The 22,590-nt window shown below is 39.5% G+C and overlaps 1 protein-coding gene across 1 annotated transcript; it reads right to left on the reverse strand.

Moving 5' to 3' along the window:
- Nucleotides 1-543: 543 nt before the first annotated feature.
- On the reverse strand, nt 544-22,337 carry LOC134288638 (uncharacterized). Its single transcript, XM_062854043.1, is given in 11 exon segments — nt 544-1,531; nt 8,553-8,641; nt 8,700-8,767; nt 8,826-9,035; nt 9,097-9,741; nt 9,957-10,325; nt 10,393-10,637; nt 10,869-10,957; nt 11,025-11,098; nt 20,110-20,346; nt 20,645-22,337. Coding segments are annotated over 11 exon segments (3,444 nt in total). The 5' UTR covers nt 21,330-22,337; the 3' UTR covers nt 544-798.
- Nucleotides 22,338-22,590: the final 253 nt, after the last annotated feature.

A 22,590-nucleotide genomic window follows, 5' to 3' on the forward strand; every position in this document is an offset into this window, starting at 1 on the left:
ATATTGTTTCCTTTTGAAAATTGCCCTAAAATGTCTCATAAAAACACAATACATTCTATTGTTTTTCGCGAAAAAGTGTATGAAAATTTTCTCAAAATTTTATGGTTAAGATACATAACGACCACCATTTTGTATTGTAAAAGTGCCATTTACCATTCGCCGAATGGTAAAGAACAATAGGGGTGATGATGAGTGTGCCGTGTAAATTACAATACGTTTAATGGTGAATATTTTTCGAAACAATGGTGTTGTAACAATAAAATTTATCGTATTTTTATGATATTTTTTATCAGGGTGGGTATACTACAATGGTCGCAGTGGTTATGTCCCGAACAGGGGAAATAAAAAACCAATGCTCAAACATCTTGTTTGACTCGACTGAATTTCATTAGTGTTGCCGGTAATTATTAAATAAATTAGTGAATTAGTCTACATTGGACTTAACCTAAAACGAAAATAAAATAAATAAACATATCAATAACGACTAATTTAAAAAAATACTGACACTAAATTTAAAAAAAAAGTCTTTTTTTATGGCTCTACGTCCCCACTGGGACTTGGCCTGCCTTGCTTCAACTTAGTGTTCTTTAAGCACTTCCACAGTTATTAGTTGAAGGGCTTTCTTTGCCTGTCATTGCATGAATTTGTATATTGTGAGGCAAGTACAATGATACGCTATGCCCAGGGAATCGAGAAAATTTTCCCGACTGGAACGGGAATCGAACCCGCCGTCTCCGGAATGGCGATCCATAGCCTTAACCACTACGCTAACTGGAGACCCAAAAAAACTCGTGTAGCTTAATAGGAATACGCCAAAAGTCGAACGCCCAAAAATAACACAGTGAAGCTCAAGGCATTCCCTTGAATGTTTCTCGCCTTATTTACTAACTTCCACTTGTGCTTTATCGCGAACTCTTCCTCCCAGACGGCCTGCTCGATCCAGTCCAGATAGTAGGCAACGCGATGCACAATCCCAATGTTGATCTTCGTATCGGCCCATCCAGGAACGATGTCGGGATTGTGTACGGCAAAGCTTCCAACTGCGATCACTGTGAAAGTACAGTCTCGGTTGTCGATGGAATGGAAAAAACTTCCGCTAAATTTGGCCTTTTTAAATTGGTCGTTGATCACACAAGTTCGACCAGGCTTCAAGAAAGTGTCATTATAACGTGGTTGCAATGCTTCATAGCATTCTTCCTCTGTACCGAAGTACTCATATGAGGCTCTATAGTCGGTTGATGTCCCTGAAATTGGAATAAATACAAGTTACCGTAAAATTATTGACCTAAAATACTCACACATGGATTTTTGAAAGGACGCGGTTTGTACCACGGCGTTCTGGAGATGTTCTGTACCGACGTTCGCCAAGCAGGCAATCTCCACGGACTCCGGAACGACCGGTGTCGCTAGGGCAAGAACTGCCACATCGTGCTGAAAACTGGTGGAGTTGTAGTCCGGATGGCAAACCATTTTTGAAATATCCACCAATGTGGCATTCTGAAGTTTTGCTCTTGACGGTCGGTTCGGTCCCCTGACAAAGTGAACGATAAACATGTCATGATTTTGAAATCAATTAATAATCATCATGGGAATATACAGACTTAAATTTGGAAATAAGTCTCGGAAACGAAAAGCCAAAAATCCAGCAGATCATTATTTCGAGGAAAAATAACGAGATAGTAATTAAACATTAGGTTCATCAAAGGGAGTGCGTGCTGAAAAGTGGAAAAATCTTGGAGATCCTCAATGAATTAAATGCTTTGGCTGTTTTCCTACTCTCCGCATCGACCAATGTGGCGCTAGCTTCTATGCGCGAAAAATCGCTTAAAGTAAATCGCAGAAATAGCAACGGTTGTAAGGAAGTGGCCGGCGCCGTTATTGACCCAATAAAGTGAAATCTCCCGGAACGTGTACAGTAGATCGGCATTCCAAACTGAGAACACAACAGATGGTTTATTTGTGTGATAGTAAAATCGAAATTTCTCGCCGAAACAGTTCTTGACTACCATTCTTCCGTGAGCTTGCGGTGAAAGTTTCAGTATGTTGACAACCGAGAGTACCAGAGACAACGAGGATTGAATACAAACGATGGTGTCGCCGCCAAGCTGTCAGCGCCGGAAACAAAATGATATAAAGGTTCTTAACCACACTTTTCACTGCTGGCGCCAACTGGAAGCATTCAATATCACGGAGAAAAATCAATCCAGTTTGAAACAACAAACACGTTTGTTGATCTCCAAACTAACAAAATAGTAGTTTTAACCCACATTTTGTTTGTTTCAAACCATTGGTTTTGGTATGATACAATCTTAATAATTAGTTGTTTCTACTGCCCAAAGTATCAAAAAAGTTATAAACAGTATTTGTAGTTTCAAACCAAAGATTTGTTGTTTTCATCTACAGCAAGATGTTTGTCTTTACTGAAGTGTAGTTTGTTTCGGTTCAGGTAACAAACTGAAATTTTGGTTAGATACAACCGGCTTGACGGTTGAAGCAAACAACTAATTTGTTTGACAAAAAGTCTACTGTCATTTTAGTTCAAAACAAACCGATTTGTTGGGTTGTTTTACTGTCAATTTTCCCACCTCACCGTCATCAGTAATCAAGAGGTTTTATCGTCCGTTCTCTCAAAATAGCACGATAACAGATTGCGTTCAGTGAAAACCATCTTGAAAAAAAAGCTGGGATTGCACATCATGATCGATGCATCACAGACAAACAGACGTAACACCTTGAACGATTTTTATAGAAATCCATCGTCCAGTTCACACTACCATCACCTGGTGGAAAAGTTGCACGATTCACTGTGTTGTGCAGTTTCGTCAACAGAAGGCGCTAGTGTGGAACGTCAAACGCATAGAAAAACGATGCGCGCGCCTCTGGTTGTGAAAGCCACTACTATGAAAATTTAAAATGATCGTTAAAAGTGTGTTCGATGGAAATTTCGCAAGTGTTACGTCTGTTTGTCTGTGTCCAAACTAACAAAATAGTAGTTTTAACCCACATTTTGTTTGTTCCAAACCATTGGTTTTGGTTTGATACAGTCTTAAAAAATTTGTTGTTTCGACTGCCCGAAGTATCAAAAAAGTTATAAACAGTATTTGTAGTTTCAAACCAAAGATTTGCTGTTTTCATCTACAGCAAGATGTTTGTCTTTACTGAAGTGTAGTTTGTTTCGGTTCAGGTAACAAACTGAAATTTTGGTTGGATATAACCGGCTTGACGGTTGAAGCAAACTACTAATTTGTTTAACGAAAAGTCAACTACAGTGGGGACCCGATTTTGTCAGCCCCCGATTTTGTCTACCCCCGATTTTGTCTACCCCCGATTTTGTCTACCCCCGATTTTGTCTACCCCCGATTTTGTCAGCTTTTTGACCCGATTTTGTCAGCCTTTTTTGAAGTAAAAAAAATAAATTTGTATTTCATTCAGAATTTCGATTTTATAATCATTATAAATGCAGCTGATGTCTTTAGGCGCCATAGAAAAATTACGCAATGAACAAAACTCGTGTAACTATTGAAAATGGCCAAACTTGTTTTGCAAACTACCACATTGAGGCAATTTTAGCACCAAACCCTCGCCAATGTTTAGAACCAATATTGTTTTAAGTTGCTAAAGGATTCCAGTTCTCTCTCTTCTTGGCGTAACGTTCCAACTTGGACACGGCCTGCTCCTCAGCCTATTTTACGAGAATTCTTAAAATATTTAACTAGGATCCCCCACAGCCAATGTTTATTTTACATTTGTACATACAGTGTATCAAACAATTGTCCGTACAGCAATTTTTTGGTCAAAATAGTTTTTCATTCAAATGTTTATAACTTTTTTATACGTCAATCACAAACGCTGACATTTCGACCAATCATAAACCATATATTGAAGCTCCATTGGTAAAATTTAGAGCGAAATCGAATAAGTTTTCTGAAAGTTATAGAACTTTTAGTAAAACTTATAAGATTTTTGAACACATTTTTAAAACATTATATCTCAATATGTACTTGTTGAAACTTTTTCAATCTTGTTTTGTGTTACAGGTTATACCTAAGGCTTTCATATGCAGCTTCGTTTGAGGTTCAATATTTAATACAAAAAATATGAAAAATCTGTATATGTTCAGAGAATTACTTGGAAATGTATCGTATTTTAATCAATAAAAGTGCCAAGTGTTTTCAACTTTTTTAAACTCTCTTAATGTAATATTTTTATACAGAACCTACTAAACTACATATGAAGAGTAGGTCCTATGCATTTTTCGTTCAGTTAATGCACTTTTATTGGTGGAAAACGTTTGACAGATTATAAGTGCAAAATATGGTATTTTTTAAATATCATCAACTACATAAGCAAATTTTTCATATTTTTTGTAGTGAATATAAAACCTCAAACGAAGCTGCATATAAGAGCCTTAGGTTTAAGCTGCAACACAAAAAAAATTGGAAAAGTTTCATCGAGTACATATTGAGATATAATGTTTTAAAAATGTCTTCAAAAATCTCATAAGTTTTACTAAAAGTTCTATACTTTCAGAAAACGTATTCGATCTGAGCATGAGCATGAGCATAGATGACCGTACTATTCGTAGTTGCTACTCCGTGATTGACCAGAACAATCGAAGTTGCACAAGGAACCAACAGACGGAGCTTGGGAGTAGCTTACCGTCCTCAATGTGCATCTTCGAGAATTCCAAACTTTATTAGGTCAATAACGGCGCCGGCCACGTCCTTACGGTCATCGAGGAAGGAAAGGAATGTTATTATGACGTGCGTTGCTTACTAAAGACCGAGATCACCTCTGCGTCTCCACGTCTGTCATGGGAAGGACTTTTTGTTAGTGGGGAGGGGAAAGGGCGCATGATATGAGTTCACTTTGGTAAGTGGAGTGATTCATGCAACCCTATTAATATCAAACCACTTATTTTCATTTGGACTAAAACAAAACACATGCCGACATCGAAGATGACGAACCATTCAGATAGTTTTCGAAGTGCGAAAAATAAAGAAAGAGAAAATAAAGTGATTTGAATCAACGTGGCTTTGGAACTTGGGTCGACACTTGACGTGACGAACATTTCAATGTCTGTTGACTAAAATCGCAAAAAATGTTGTTTGTTGCATTTATCGTATCATAAATCGCCCCGTACGAAGATGAGCAGTCAAATAGACGACGACGACGACCGAATGAAAACGCGGCCTGTACACTTTGCCTCCAAAAACTCACTCTCGCAAAAATCTAGCAAAGCGAGCGCGCGAAACTTTGCTGCTGCCCAACTACCGCACACTACTGACTGCTTGGCGTCCCGTCGTCGGAGCCCCGCAGAGAGAAGAGGAAAAAAAATCGCAAATCTAGCAAAGCGAGCGCGCGAAACTTTGCTGCTGCCGAACTACCGCACACTACTGACTGCTTGGCGTCCCGTCGTCGGAGCCCCGCAGAGGGAAGAGGAAAAATAATCGCAAAAATCTAGCAAAGCGAGCGCGCGAAACTTTGCTGCTGCCGAACAACCGCACACTACTCCTTTCAGAAAACGTATTCGATCTCGCTCAAAATTTTACCTATGGAGCTTCAATATATGGTGTATGATCGGTCAAAATTTCAGCGTTTTAGATTGACGTATAAAAAAGTTATAAACATTGGAATGAAAAATTTTTTTGACAAAAAATTTGCTGTACGGACAATTGTTTGATACACTGTATATCGTGTGGTAGTCATGAAGATATTTTATACACAAGGTGGTTAAGGATCTATCGATTATAAAATGGATTCTGAGCTAACCGGGAATCAAACTCCTCACCCTCAACATGGTTTTGCACGTGCAATCAGCGCTTACCACATCGGCTATATGGGCTTAAAGACTATTCTTCTGAATTTCTTAAGGAACAGAACAAACAATAAACGCTGCCTGTTGTTGTGATTACAAGTCAATCCATTTACTTCTTTCCGGCATCTCTGGGATTCCTCTAGGTTTACTTGTTTAGATTGATTCAGATAGACTAACATTTGAAAAGGGCGCAACCATTTCGAATTTTTGCTTCTCCTTTCCTTGTGAGCACATGGACCATTTTTGATGTAATCTCTGACCAGTAACAGATAGAGCAGACTGACCTCTATCTGATAACGGGATAAATTTGCACAAATAAATTGAAATACGCCTAGACGGGGTGGGAGAAGTTGAGAATGCAATGGTTGTTCCGTCCTTTTTACATGTTGGACTAGATTTATTATGAGATTTGTATTGTAGATTTCCTGCTTGGATTGCTTCAAAAATTGTTGTCAGAATTGTATTCATTAGAAACCCCTAATAAATTCGAGATGGGATTCCCCAAAAAAATCTTGCTGTGTTTCTTTCAAGAACTTTTGCGGGGTTTCTTGTAGGAATTTTTGCTGGTATTTCTCCAAGAATTCCGCCAGAAGTTTTAAAGAAATTCTTCCGGGATTTTTTTAACGATTCATTAAGGTATGTCTCTTTAAGAATTTTTCAGGCATTCCTCCTGTGATTTCTCCAGAAGCTTTTCTTATTTTTTTGAATAAGCTAGGATTCCTACAAAAGTTTTGCTGATATTCTTACAGCATTTTTTTTTATTCAAAAATTTTCTACATGAACCTCTACAGCTATGTATCTAGGGGTTTCTCCAAGGATATCTCCAATAATTCCTCCTACATTTGCTACGTGGATTTACCCAGGGATTTTCTAGCGATTCTTTCAAGACATCCTGCTGACATTTCTCCATACATATCTGTTTGGATAGTCCATGAACTTCTGCTGGAGTTCCTCCAAGAAATTTTCTGGAAATTTCTATAAGAACCTTTTCAGATATTTCCCTAAGAAGTGTTCATGCATTCTTCCTATGATACCCCCAGGTTGACTAACTCCTGTTGAGATTCCTACAAAAATTCTCCTCTGGTTATATATTCAGAGTATTCTGTAGATATTTCTGAAATAATTCCTATATGAATTACTGCGTGCATTAGTCCATGAATAAATTTACGCAAGGCACACATTTCCCAAATGGAAGAGAACGTGCCCCTGGAGCCAACCTACTGATGAATAAATCTTGCGATTATCCTAGGGTTTTTTTTTTCAAGAATTCCTTTTAGGGTTCCTTCAGGGATCCTTCTAGGAATTTCGAAAACTGTTCCTCTATTAATGCCTTCAGTTATTACTCATACAAAAATTCCTCTAGAGATTTCACTATGATTCCTCTGTTAGATTTCCCAATTGGGCATCCTCTATGGATTTCCCGGAGGTCCCGCTTGAGATTTTTCCCTTACCTCTTTGTATTTCTTTACAAAAATCCCTTGGTATTGCTTCTGAAATTCCTTTAGAAAATGTTGTTTTAAATTTTTCTGGAATGTATGCTAGACTTTAACAATTCATTTTTGCTATGGTTTCTCTTTAAACTGCTCCTGATATTTCTCCAGTACTTTTTACAGGAATTCCTCCATGGATTTCTTAAGGAGATTTCTTGAAAGATTGCAATAGGGATTCTTTCAATGATTTTTCAGAAAATGCTAAATAAATGCCTCTAGAGATTTCTACGGAGATTGCAGTATGGATTCTTTCAGAAATTACTTAACTGATTTATCTGGAGCTCCCTTAAAGGTTTTTGCAGAAACTACTTACGGGATCTCTCCGGGAATGTGTTGAGGGTTACGTTTCGTATATCCTTCGGTAGTTTCTCTAAAAATTTCCCCGAACATTTCTTCAAAGATTTCTTCAGAGATTCTTTAGAGATTAGGCTCTGGAAATTAAAGTGGAAAGGCAGCGGAAACGTAGCCAATTCGGACAGTTTGAGTGTATATACTTGTCAATCAGATGTTGGTTCATTTTCATTCGTTGACAGCTAAAGTTAGAAGTTATGATTTAAACTGCGCTAACCAGTGTCAACTGTCTTCTGTAGACCACAATTGCTATAAGCTAGGAGAAGGCTGTGTTCCAGTAGGGATGTTATGACAAGAAGAAAAAGAAATAGAAGATTTAATAGTTTTGCTGTAAAAAAGCACTGAATGTTAACTTTGCTAAATACATTTTTTTTCTGTGTCCTTAACACCCTTTTGATTTTTTCTCCACAAAAGGTTCGTTCAAATATTACGTAACGCAAAATTTTGGCAATTTTAGACCCTATCCGCTATCCATCCACCTCGTAACTATTTTTGAAAGAGAAATTTTAAAATTTTGTATGAAGCGTAACACAGCGCTGGGCTCCCCCCCCCTCATTAGCGTTACGTAATATTTGAACGAACCCAAAGCAGACCCTCCACACTATCTCTGACGTGCTCAGAACAATTTTTTATGAATAAAAAAATGATTTTAAAAAATGTCCCGATTTTGTCAGCCCAAAATGCTACCAGGGGCTGACAAAATCGGGTCCTTACTGTATCATTTTAGTTCAAAACAAACCTATTTCTACCGAAAATCTACCCTACAAAACCACCCAACAATGAACCAGAGTCCGTCAAGATGGACTTAAAGCAACAATGGCAGCAAAACTACACAGACTTCATCGAATCCCGCGCGATATTGGATAAGAACCTGCCGATGAGGAATATCATACCGTATGCATTGACAAGAAGTCAATATTCGATTCTCCTTCACAAGTACACCAAGGCAAACAAATCTCCGAAAAGCACCGTAAAGTCTGACCTATAAAAAGGAAAATTATTGTAAAAAATTGAAACCTGTTTTTTAATGCCTAACTCACAATATGTCCAAATAAATTCCAACAAGCTCCTCTTTGTTTTTTTGTATGGCTGCTAAAACGTTCGCATTCTATATTTAAAAAAAATGTAAAGCTTAAATGAAACGACCATAACCAGATAGTAGGTACCTCTCTCGCTGATTCTTTTTGTTTTTCCGGTTGTTCCGCTAGACATGATCCCATCGATCCACGAAATATACGGTTGAGCGTTCGTAAGAATTGTGTAGGTTTTGTTATCATGGCCTTTCATTTCTGATGATACAACTCCTGCCAAAACCCACGTAGAATTGATAAACAACCGCATTCCAGAGCCATGGTCAGCAGTGATACGCACTTCCTCTACCGAAAGAAACAAAAACATGGATAAACAATTTTCAGTTCTCAATAGATCTTATCTAACCATTAGGATAACCGGCGCAATACTGGTTTGGCAAGAGCCTCAGCCCGATTTCCAAACATTCCTGGCGGTCCAAAATAAAGATGTTCAAACAGGTAGACGCCTTTCCAACACATACTTGTCTTAATTTCCCCTCGGTAAAGTAGATTACGGATTGATTCTTTTGGATGCCTGTCTTCCCTAAACTCCACCCATTGAAGGACACTTCGGCAGTTACAGAATACATATAATCTGTGCTGTTCATAAAACTGGTGTGTGCCGCATATTGTGTTTTTCTGACCGGCCAGCTGGTTACCAGTATGGCGATATCGTTAACCGAGTACTCCGGATGAACATGAACTTCGCTGACGTATCGTATATACTCGTTTACTGTGCGGTACTCACCGAAATGTAGTTGAAATGCATCCGCTGCCAATGGTTTACCGATGGTGTGATTCACGACGCACTGTGCCGCTGTCAGAACGTGCTTCACGCTGATAACGGTGCCACTGCATCTCGATTCGAATGCACTGGATTTCGAACACCAGTGCAGAATTGTAACATTATTTTGAAAACGGAATTCGGCGTATGTCTTGTTCCTGGGTTTTGATCCTAACATGGGCAGCTGTATGTCTGCTGAAAACAGTAGAACAATTTTCAAAACGAAACCTCCAAACAAATAAATCTAAATTTTAAAAACGAAAAAGAAATCATTGTACTGGCTGCCATTGGTTTGGTTGTTAGGAGCTAGCTTCGGGTCACCGTAGGTGATCGCAAGCAGGCAAACGAGAGTCGCATACAGATATTGGATCTGTGTGACCTTCTCCCAGTTGACACTGTTAGACTTGCTGATGAATGGCAAACTTCGACTGCAAACTACTTACCTTTCGATTGTACATTCCAAATGCTCTGCTCAATCCAGTCCAAATAGGAGGAAATTCGTGTGTATGTATCAACCCATGATAGACCAGGCAATTCATTCTTTTTGATATTACGAACCCGGAGTCCAACTAATGTGGACATGCAAGATCGCCTGTTGAACGTCTGTAGTACGGCGCCAGATGATGCTTTTTCAATTAATTTAGAGTAAGTTTTGTACAACGTATGATCAGAACTGTTAACGCATAGTTCCCCGGTTCGAACAGACCTGTTGAATATATGTTCGTATGGATGCTCAGCTTTATCTCCAATTGTGCATTCCTTTTCCAACGTGAGTCTGTTGTTTGCCGATTTGATAAGCGTCATATTTTTACCTGGAAAATTTCAATACTAAAATTAACACATTGGAAAAACATATTTAAAAAAGTTTTGCTTGTTTACCGATCGGTTTACTGACAAACAAAGTCTGTACGAGAATGTCGTATAGATTTTCAGTCCAATTACTTGCCAAACACGCAGGAATCAGGGTGTAACTGAGAGAAGCACTTGCTTTCAACTTTATAACAGCTATATCGTAGGGTTTCTCGTAGCCGATGTATTTTGGATGACAGAACATTTCCAAAATATCCACACTTCCATATGCGTCGATCACTACTACTGCATTCCGATACTCCAAAATGAATTTCCTTGAACTTGGATAAAAAAAAATTAACTTTAAATTATATTTATTCAGTTTACAACCACCGTCATACATGACCGCCATTTTAAAATAACAGCTAGTAATAAGAGTCTCCATTAAATATCTTTTTACGAGATAAGCCAGCCAAGGGCTGAAAATCTCAATAATAAAGATAATAATAAATAATAAATGGATAACGGGTCAAATCTGGTGGGTGTGGTCTATTTTCCAATCTCACCGAAAACAGCTGCAAGTTGTTATTACGTGGTTTTCCTCTACCAAAACACCATTGCATACCAAGTTATCGACAGCGCCATATATCAACACCTAATAATTGGGGCATAGCAAAACAAAGTTGAAAGTTCGGTAGAAATAAATAGGGGTAGATACTCACATCGTGCCGGTATCTGTTATTGACGCAATCACCGTTGCTATGTTTTATTGCCAAACTTTGAAATCTTTCACATTCTAGAAATAATTGAGAAACAAATGGATTATTAACGATATGTTTAAACCTTCTTGTGCATTGGAGTTATTTATGACCCAAATCGTATGCTGTGTCAGCGAGCTGTTTCCAACTTAGTGCATTAGAAATGTTAAGCACGTCCATGAATGAAATATTGGTGTTGGTTGTACGTCGATTTTATAACACTTTCGTTCAAATCGTGAAAAAGCGTCACACCCAAAAACACCGGCACGATCTATTTACCGTCTACCCTATAGACACTATAGATACCATAGACTCGCGGAGACATGGTTGAGCAATACGATTTTAGAGTGTACCGATAGAATATGACGTCACGCAATCCATTGTCGCTATTGACATCATGACGTCATGCTCGTTTGGCTACACGAACTGACAGCTCGTTTGGCTACAGTTTCCTTCGCCTCCGCGAGTCTATGGTATCTATAGTGTCTATAGTCTACCCCCGTTGGTTTTAACGGTACCTCATGCAAACTAATGGGATTCATTTTTAATTTGAACTTCTGGTAACCCTATCCAGCCATTTACGAGCGCTAATAGCCGCCCCAATCATGCTCGCTTTCTGGTACGGATAACATCGTCTGACGTTTGTCTTGTGTCGTTTGACAGCTGATCGATAAGTTGTATGATCGATCTTATCGATCAGCTGTCTAACGACACAAGCCAAACGTCAAATCACAGAGAACAGGCATCCAAGTCCAGTTCCGAAGCTGTGTAAGGAATTTAACGGCCATTTGAAATCGGCAACACAAGTGGCAACATCGTGGCGCTGCAAACGGTTAATTTCCCATACTAATTTTTTCACCAATTGAAATGTTTCAATTCACCACTGACTGTGGCAATATGGTGTTTGGCGGAGTTAGTGTTGTCATCGTGTATTGGTTTGCAACCTTACTCAAGTAAAGATTCAAATCCTTACACAATTTTCCGAATGAAATTTGTTCTAGCCTGGATGTCTGTTGTGGTCAAATCGTCTTATCCCTACCAAAAAGCGGCCATTAGCGCTCGTAAATTGGTGGATACACGGAGAAATCAAACTACCTAATTTTTGGGTTGATTTTACTCAAAGCTGAGTATATCGAATAAACTAGTTACCCAAAATTAGGTTGTTTTCCCTCGTTCCCTCACCGATGTTGTCAAAAACAAACAGAGATGCATCTACCCAACGGGGGTCCTTGAGCCCAATAAGCCAATTTTGGGTAAATGCAGGTTTACTCAAATTTGGGTTGAATGAGGGGGGGTCTTGGGTTGAATTTACCTACTCTTGAGTAAATGTTTTTGCTGGAGGTGAAGGCAATTTACCTAGTGTGAGTTTAATCGATTTACTCAAATTTGGCTTATTGGGCCGAACTATGGGATTGCGTCAAAAGAACTCAATTTTGGGTAGTTTGGCGGTTCCGTGTAGGCATCGAAAGACGCACTGCTGGCAACCTTATTTGCTGTTTTGTTTTGATTCTACGTTCCGTTTCACCCTGTTCAATAAGTAGAATGACATTTAAACTATTTTTAGTTTGAACGTTGTGCCGATTAGCGGGGGTCAAATTAAAAACTGTTTAGATTAGATGCGGGTAAACCAATGGGAGTAGACGGTAGTAGATAGTATCCATATTAAATAGCATTAGCAACAGTGCGATCGCAGACAGACGTTCAAGTTTGACTCAGCAGCTTGTGTAAAAAACATGGCCGCCACAAATTGCCAAGTGGCAATCAGCGAACAGATGGCGTTAGCGGCGTTCATATTCAATCGCTGCCTCACATGTGCGTTGCGACCAACAACTATCACTACGGTCGTCTTCCAGCCGGATGGCGGGAAAAGACCGCACGTGTTGCACGCTAATAATGTTTCCACATAATTTGTGCAGAGTAAATGACTTTTATTTAATGTTTAAAATCTTTTGCACAAATTAGCGCAGGACTCTTGTAAAATATTTTACACATTATTACTTATATGTTACATAGATTTGCTTGAATAAAACTGCATTTGGATGAACTTCACTCGCATTGGGAAATCTTTGTGAATGTGACGCAAATGTAGGAATGATTTTGACAGTGTTTGTTTTGATTTTATTTTTCGGTGGGTGGTGAATTGGGTGGTAAGTAAGCGGCTGGAAGCACGTGGTTTCTCAAACTGTCAACTGCTCGCGACTGCACTGTGGCAATCGGTTGCCTAGGTGTCGCTAGTGAAAATTTACATAGAAAATTTGAATAAATTTGTTCGAGCTAGAACGTCTGTCTGTGGTGCGATTTTCGATACTCACAGGCTTACAAGAAGTTCTAATTAACCCTCTACAGGAAACCTTAAATGATGGTGCATTTCGGAAACCTGGGGTCCATTTGGACCCCAAATTCATTCTTCTGTATCGCATAATCCTGATTTATTAGAATAGCGATGTCTTCAGTAAAGTTGTTGGGTTGGTCAAGAACTTACAGATGCTGGACCGTTTAGTTCATAATTTCATATACGGGTGGCGCTAGTGAGCATGTAAGTATTCAGTATTTGAGCACATATATATCAAGGATCCTGACCACAGATAATTTTGGTATCTTCAGCAAAGTTGTTTATTAGGTAAAGTGTTTACTCATGATGGACCGTTTGATTGAAAATTCCACACATAGATGGCGCTACTGAGCGTGTAAATTTTATATTAATATATCTCAAGATCCTGATCACCTAGAATGATGAAATCTTCGGCAAAGTTGTTGAGTTGCTCAAGGACTGACTGATGCTGGTCCGTTTGGTAATTAATTTCATACATAGGTGGCGCTAGTGAGCATGTAAGTATTAAGTATATGATCACATGTATATCAAGATCCTAACCACATAGAAATTTGGTGTCTTTGGCAAAGTAGTTTGACCCTATAGGTCAAGTGTTTACTAATGATGGACCGTTTGTTTGAAAATTTCACACATAGATGGCGCAACTAATAGTGTAAATTATATTTTTCATATATGTATCAGGATCTTGAGCACCTAGAAAGATGATATCTCCGGCATAGTTGTTGGGTACGTAAAGGACTTATAGGTGATGTAGCGTTTGATTTGGAACTCCACGTATAGGTGGCGTTACTGAGCACGCATATATCATATATCTCATGTATCGCGGGATTCTGATTACTTAGAAAGATGGAGTCTTCGGAAAAGTTGTTGCGTAGGCCAAGTACTTACTGACCATGGGCCGTTAAATTTGGAAATTCTCCATACGTAGATGGCATTGGTCAGCATGCAAATTGTATATGTCATATATTTCAGGATTCTGAGCTCAAAGAAACATGGAGTCTTCGGCAAAGTTGTTGGGTAGATCAACGACTTACAGTTAATCGACCGTATAATTCGGAACTCCACATGTAGGAGGCGGTACCGAGAATGCAAATTAAATATCTCATTTATCTAAGGATTCATTGCCATAACTTTCAGGCTTATCCATTTTGTTGAATAAGTTGCTTTTTGCGTCGTGGCTCACGCTGTACAACATATTGACAATGAGTACAATCTATGTGTGGGTATATGTTTGTTCTACTTACATGGCAAACTTGTGGCCGTGTGGATAGCATCTTCAAACATACTCGATGGTGTGTGCAAGAGAGAGAGCAGCGCTGGAGTCGTAGTGGATTGGAAATTCTATTGTTGAATGATTTTTTTAGAAATTTTGATCATTTGCAACATATTTGTAACCTATTTGTAATTTTGCATCATCAAACTTTAAGCTCTTAACTCACCAAACAGTTTTGCCGTGGAAACCATCTTTTTAAGTAACCAGCGTCCTGAGGTTAGAAAAAAATATAGGCTCTTAAGCGCCACCTATTAGTGAAATTTCAAATCAAACGGTCCATGAACTGTTAGTTCTCGACCAGCTTAATAGTATTGCCGAGCACATCAACACTTCAAGTAATTAAAACCCTGAGATATATGGGTGAAAAATTGTGTTATTGTTGTATCTGTTTGTCTCTGATATCACAAGATGTGATGTCTCTTAGCCTTTTCTGGGATCCACTGGTATGCGTTGGGTTCATCAAAATATTTTAACAGTCCCTGTGAATACTCTGCGTGTGCACAGAGTGGTGATTTTTTTTTCTGTGTGTACGCAGAAATTGTGCACTGGGATTATGACTTGCAGGCTCTTGTGCTATATGAGATATACAAATTGCATGCCCACTGACGCCATCTATGAGCAAAATTCAGAGTAAAACGACTCATCATTAATAAGTTCTTGCAACTTATTTACAGAATCTTCAATTTTACTAAATAATCTGAATTCTTGTATGCTCACTAGCGTCATCCAATGACAGAGATCCGAATCAAACCATTATCCATCCATTATCTTGTCTTACCAAACTACTACTTTAATAAAGACAGTAGAAACGGTAAGAGAGTTATTAGGACCCTGGGATATTTGAAATATAAAATTTGCATACTCAGTGGAGCTATCTATGTGTGGATTTCTGAATCAAATTTTGCATCATCTGTGAGTTCTTGATCTATGAAACAACTTTGCCGAACACACCATCTTTCTATGTGATCAGGATCTTGAGATATGTGAGATGTAAAATTTGCATGCTCACTAGCGCCACCCATGTGTGGAGTTTCAAATCAAACGGCCCATCATCTGGGAGTAATTGACAAACACAACAACTTTCTCGAAGGCGTCATCTTTCTAAGTGATAAGGATCTTGTGATATATCAGATACAAAATTTACATGCTCACTAGCACCACCTAGTGGTGGAATTTCGAATCAATCGGTCCATTATATGTATATGACTTACTGAGCAATTTTCCCGAAGACGTGACGCTAGTATGGGACAAATATGAAATTCTCGCTTCAGTCGACTTATTTTATTGCAAAATTTCAGCGCAATCGGTGAAACTATAACTTAGCGCAAGCGGTTCAAACTTTGCATAGAATTTACTATGGGAAAAGTTACACTTTCAAACAAAAAATCCCAGAGGTTGCCCTTTGTCTCCTTAATTCAAATCGATCAACGCTTCTCGTAGAAAACTTATTTATGAAATTTTCCTTCGAAGACCGCAAAACAATTGGATGCTTGTGGAAAAAGTTATTGATTTACTACCGAGTAGTGATCCAACGAACGACATTTTGTTTTGTTTTATCAGCAGCACTGCTGCTGCCGTTGTTGCATGGGGTGGTGGGAGTCATCACCACCCCCAGAAACAGCAGCAGGTATGTACAAAAAGCCGTTCGTTGGATCACTAACACTAGTTTACAGCATTTTTGAACTCGGTAAGCTGATGATCGTTTTTGGTGTAGAATCATGCCCTGAGTTCGGAAACGCGAAGGAAAAAAATTACAGTAGTTTCAAAGTGTATCTTTTCCCATAGTAAATCCTATGCCAAGTTTGAACCGCTTGCGCTAAATTATAGTTTCACCGATTGTACCGAAATTTTGTACAGTTCATATGGGACCTAAATGGGATCGAAAAAGTCGACTGGAGCGAGGATTTAACTTATTCATACAAGCGTGTCCCATACTAACGTGACGCTTCTACAAGCTCCAGATCTTCCGAAATTTTCGCTTGAAGACATTAAACTACTAAATTGTTTATGTCAAATGACGCCATCTAGTATGGAACTTTCGAATTAGTCAATTCACCGCCAGATAGCGCATGACTCAACAAACAAATTTGCCGAAGACACGAATATTCTAAAACGTCGGAATCAAAAGATATAGAGAATTCAATTTGGGATCCAAATGGACCCCAGATATCCATTAGTGGGTTAAAAATAAACCCCGTTGGTTTATATGAGGTGTCGTTCAAACCAACGAAGGTAAACGGTATACGAAGTACCCAACACGACGAAACATATTTGGAGAAAAAAAAACATATTGTCAATTTGTTCTGGCTACAAATTTACAGGTCTGTGTATGCATTTGTTTACAAAGGTTAAACAACATGTTACGGGTATAAATATTTGTTACAATAATAAGACAGAATAATTGTTTAATGTGTTTAAAGTTCAATATTCGTTCGTTCTTTGTGCTACATGTTGAATTTTAACTTGTAAATATTACCCTAGTATTAATTAACATTTATAGGGTTCTGGCAGGATAGAGGCCAATGAAGTGCAATCCTATTTCGATTGCCAACATTCAGGCCATTTCGGGCCGCGATTAAGTACTAGATACGTAAACCTTTCCCTGACACAGACTTCAAGTCATAGAGCTCTAGTATCGAAACCCGAAACGGGATGCCCGATTAGGATTAGTTTTCCTAGACAAAACCAAGCTATGAACACAGCGACAAATGCTGTGAACTAAAAGGCAAACTCATAATTAACTTTAATTGGCTTTTTTCGGTGATATGAATACTACTCAAAGTAAGAGGGAGTAAGGAAAGTAATGAAAGAATACGATGGATAGATACGCAAGCGAGCGATAAGAGAAATTGAACAGAAATTGAAATTAACAGAGGGCCATTGTTGAGCAACACAATAAACTTCGGCAACACAATAAAACTTCGGTTCGCAATAAAGATCATTAGGGTACAATAGGAGCATGCGAGATGAAAACGCGAAAAAATCCAATAAGTAACGTTCGCTCGTCATGAATCTCTGAACAAGTACCACCGATCGATAGAACCGAAAATACCGCCGAGCAACATTTAACAGATCACAACCACGATCTTTTTGCCAGTCTAGGGATAGTAGTATTCATCTAACTACTATTACCTAGCCGTTCAACTCGAGAACGCATGGCAAGAAGATCGTCGTTGTGATTGTGTTGCTCAACAATGGCCCTCTGTTAATTTCAATTCCTGTTCAATTTCTCTTATCGCTCGCTTGCGTATCTATCCATCGTATTCTTTCATTACTTTCCTTACTCCTTCTTACTTTGAGTAGTATTCATATCACCGAAAAAAGCCAATTAAAGTTAATTATGATAAAGTCATGCGGTGATTAAACCTAGTAAATATAAAAGGCAAACTGCCAACTAAAATACAATTCCAGGATGACTGATGGACACAAACCCTTACATGAAACCTCGTCATCCTGTGATCGGAAGGAGTTATCCATCTGGATAACAGGGCACATTTATGTTATGTGTAGTGCAGCGTCAATTTGTGATGTTCCTAAATTGTACATTTGTAAGGTTCTGTGTATCGTGAAGTGGTAATACTTTGTAATAATTAATTTTCTTTTATTTTTGTAACATGGCGCCCAACGTGGGGCCCTTGCATTTGTAGGGTTTCATGTTGTTTTTTGTAACATGGCGCCCAACTAAAAAACCCCGTGTATGCAAATGAAAGTCAGTTAGAAGGATTGTAACTACAGTTTTAAGGCCATTTTATTTTTGTGGACAGTGCACCTCCACAAAAGTAAAGTTTAGTTGAAGTAAGATTCGTTACGTGATTTGGAAAGCAGTTTGGCTTTCGGGTAACATTTTAGTTGTTTTGAGTTGAGGTGTGTTCTGGGGACTAGTTAGTCCTGTTCACCGCTACGTTTCTGGAAAGCATTGTGGCTTTCGGGTAGCACAACTCGTTTTGGTTTTGTTTTGAGTTTAGGTTAAGTTATTTATCTTTATCGTCGTGTTAAGCATATGGCCTTAACACTATTGTTATGAAGGATATGAAGCATATGGGAGCTGAATTTTTCGTGAATCGGCGAACGATTCACGAAAAATTCTTGCTCAAACGTTGGATTGTGTTACGGGTATAAATATTTGTTACATTTAATAAGACAGAAAAATTGTTTAATGTGTTCGAACTTTAATATTCTTACGTCCTTTGTGTTACATGTTGAATTTTATCTTGTAAATATTCCCCTAGTATTAATTAACATTTATAGGGTTCTAGCAGAATAGAGGCCCATGAATTGCAATCCTACTTCGATTGCCAACATTCAGGCCATTTCGGGCCGCGATTAATTACTAGAGACGTAAACCTTTCCCTGGCACAGACTTCAAGTCATAGAGCTCATATATCGAACCCTGAAACGGGATGCCCGATTAGGATTAGTTGTCCTAGACAAAACCAAGCTATGAACACAGCAACAAATGCTGTGAACTAAAAGGCAAACTGCCATCTAAACTACAATTCCAGGATGACTGATGGACACAAACCAATACATGAAACCTCGTCATCCTGTGGTCGGAAGAAGTTATCCATCTGGATAACAGGGCACATTTATGTTATGTGTTGTGCTGCGTCAATTTGTAATGTACCTAATTTGTGCATTTGTAAGGTTTTATGTGTATCGTGATAGGTTTATCCTTTAATAATAATTAATTTCTTTTATTTTTGTAACAAATAGCCGCTAACACGAACCCTTCTTCTCCATATAAGAACTGTTAAACAGCTGATCAGCTGATTTCAGACGTCAAATGAAAAGGCTCATTGTGATTATTTTGAACACTTAGGGTCTGTTCCAATTGGCGAATTAAAATTAATTTTTACTTAAATTTGACAGTTCGACACTTAAACTTGACAGTTCTCCTAAGGGAATAATTATCGAACTGTCAAGTTTAAGTAAAAATTAATTTCAATTCTCCAATTGGAACAGACCCTTCAGATTCAAGTACAAGGGCCCATATAGCCGAGGCGGTAAACGCACGGGTATTCAGCATGACCATGCTGAGGGTGACGGGTTCGATTCCCGGTCGGTCCAGGATCTTTTCGTAAAGGAAATTTCCTTGACTTCCTTGGGCATAGAGTATCTTCGTGCCTGCCACACGATGTACACATGCAAAATGGTCATTGGCAGAGGAAGCTCTCAGTTAATAACTGTGGAAGTGCTCATAGAACACTAAGCTGAGAAGCAGGCTTTGTCCCAGGAGGACGTTACGCCAAGAAGAGAGAGAGAGAGGGTCAAATACAAGGGTCCAATACACATTTCCAATCTGAAATCATGTTTGTCTTAAACAGTTTTGAGTTTGCAGCCAGTACAAATTGACAATATGTTTGAACTTACCTCAAATATGCTTACTGTCACCATATTTCTTCTGCGTGAATCAACCAAAGCAGGCATATGAAAAGTACGAGTACCTTGCTCGCTGATCCGCTTCTGCCTTCTGTCCTTGCGAGGTGGGTCACTCTCGGCAAAAACTTCCTTCATCCAAGTCAAGTGATGTAGAACGTTGACAAACACAATATACTTGAAGAAGTTCACTTCTTGCCTTAACTCGTTATACTTTCCGAGCGAAATGATTCCTATAAGTATCCAACGATCGCCATCACTGATGTACATTCCACCGCCACTGTCTCCCGGTCCAGGGCTGGTTTCTAAATCGGAACAAAATTCAATTCGATTGCTTATAAGTAATATACCGCATTTAGTTCACTACTGGACTGCGAACTGCGACATTATAAGTGCGAAAACATAAATAAAAGTGCGCGATTGCATCAAATCAGGTTGATGTCTTCGGCGCACTATTTCTTCAATCTATGGAGAACAAGTGCTCTGAAGACACCGAGTTGATTTGATGCAATCGCGCACTTTTATTAGCGTTTTCGCACTCGTGAAAACTAGTGCGATAGTCCAGTGGTGAACTAAATGCGCTATATAAAGTTATCAGACTACCATTTTTGTTTCCAGCGCAGAATACACTTTCATTCAAAATATGCCCATAGAATACCGGATCGTCCTTCAGGCATTTCATATAACCGACCACGGGCATCGACGCCGTCCGAAGAACATTCGAAAGGTTTCCATTCTCTGTCTTTCCCCAGCCTGTGATCCAGCCGGACTCATTTTCCAAATCTCGTAGATCACGGTCCACCTTTTGGTCTAGACAGATCGGAATCACGGTGTCGGAGTATTCCACTGGCAATCGCATTTCTAGCACAGCGATATCATTCCTATTTGGTGCATATTCCGGATGAACGTGCGCCTTACTGACGTCTCGAATGGTAACACTATCGGTTACCTTCGACAGTTCGTGCTGCCCTAAATGGAGCTCGATCTCGTACATAATTGCGGGTAACTGATTGCGAGCTGTCCGCCTAACTACACAATGAGCTGCCGTCAGGACGTGCCTCTCGTTGACCAAAGTTCCTCCACAGCCGTACTCGAACGGATCGTCACCTTTCAGCCTCTGATACACGGCCACGTGCCATGGCCAATGGCCCTCTTCCACTTGCGAACCCCTACCGACCAGATGAATGACTCCGTGCTGCCTGATGCCACATTGATACGTTGCCTGAGGTAAGGTAAACTCCGGCAAACCTAGCAAGTTCAACACTATAAAACACACTAATTTGCACATCTTCCTAGCTCCTAGCGATCGTACCAGTCTCTCAATCAGAAAGCAACTATAAGCTGATCGAAGAATCCGAACGTGTTGAGCCAAATTTACGCACTGTTTATCGAATCTCGAATAAGTGAATGACCGCAGCTGTGGTGAGTCACCCGTAAAATCCAAACACCACAGGAAATCGAAGCAAGCATAACAAGTGGCTTTCCGGGGTTTCCCAAGCTGGTCTTCAGAATGTCTATTGCATAACTTATGTGAGGTATGCACTTCAAACGGAATCGCTCAAGTAATTTTCGTTCAGTGCAATATTTTTCCGTGAACGGAATGGTCAAGAAATTTAACACAGCAAGCCCCATTTGATTTGACATTTCGTTTCAGCTCCGTACTAGGATCCGGAATAAAGCGACACTTTATTACTTCTTGAGCGATTCCTTTCCTGAATTTCCCACGCATCGAGATAGGCGATGACCGTACTACCCATTACCTTGCATTTTCCAACATGGGTTCGTTCAAATGTTACGTAACGCTAAAGGGGGAGGGAGGGGGTCTAGAGCTGTGTTACGCTCCATACAAAATTTAAAAATTTCCCATACTAAAGTTGTTGCGTGGGGGAGGGAGGGGGTGAAAATGGCCAAATTTCGCGTTACTAATCTCCGGAGAGGTTAGTGTTGCCGGAGCGGAGACGATTCGGACTGTCCTATAGCAAACTCGTTTGTGTTGGGGTTTGATTGAGCTTCAAGCTGAAATGGATTAGCATTTAGTTAGCGTTCAACCACAGACAAACATACGTAACACTCTTTAAAACTGCTTGGCACATCCATTTAACCGAAGACCACATTATCAAGAAGACTTGCAGCACTGCTGAAAATTGGGAGTCTCAGCTAGCAGTGCCACCCCGGATGAAGGTGGCATTATTCATGATATTGTGTATAAATTTTTATACTTGCACCAATACAAGTACACTCTTACACTTTTACACAAAAGTACCAAAAAAGGGCAGCAGGGACGAAAGTTCTGGGGCCTGACGCACACCCCCCCCCCCCCCCCCCCCCCCGGGAAGAGGAAGAAGAAGGCGAATCCGCAGGTAGTAGCGCAGGACGCCAAGCCAAGGCGTAGGAGGGCAGGTGCCAAGCGCGAGAAAGGGGACGCGATCGTAATCAAGACGGAACAGTCCAAGTACTCGGACGTCTTGAAGATGATGCGAAGCGACACCAAGCTTGACGGTCTTGGAGCCGACGTACGCAGTATTAGACATACTCGTACGGGCGAGATG

The sequence above is a fragment of the Aedes albopictus genome, chromosome 1 (assembly GCF_035046485.1).
Source record: "Aedes albopictus strain Foshan chromosome 1, AalbF5, whole genome shotgun sequence".
Lineage (NCBI taxonomy): Eukaryota > Metazoa > Arthropoda > Insecta > Diptera > Culicidae > Aedes > Aedes albopictus.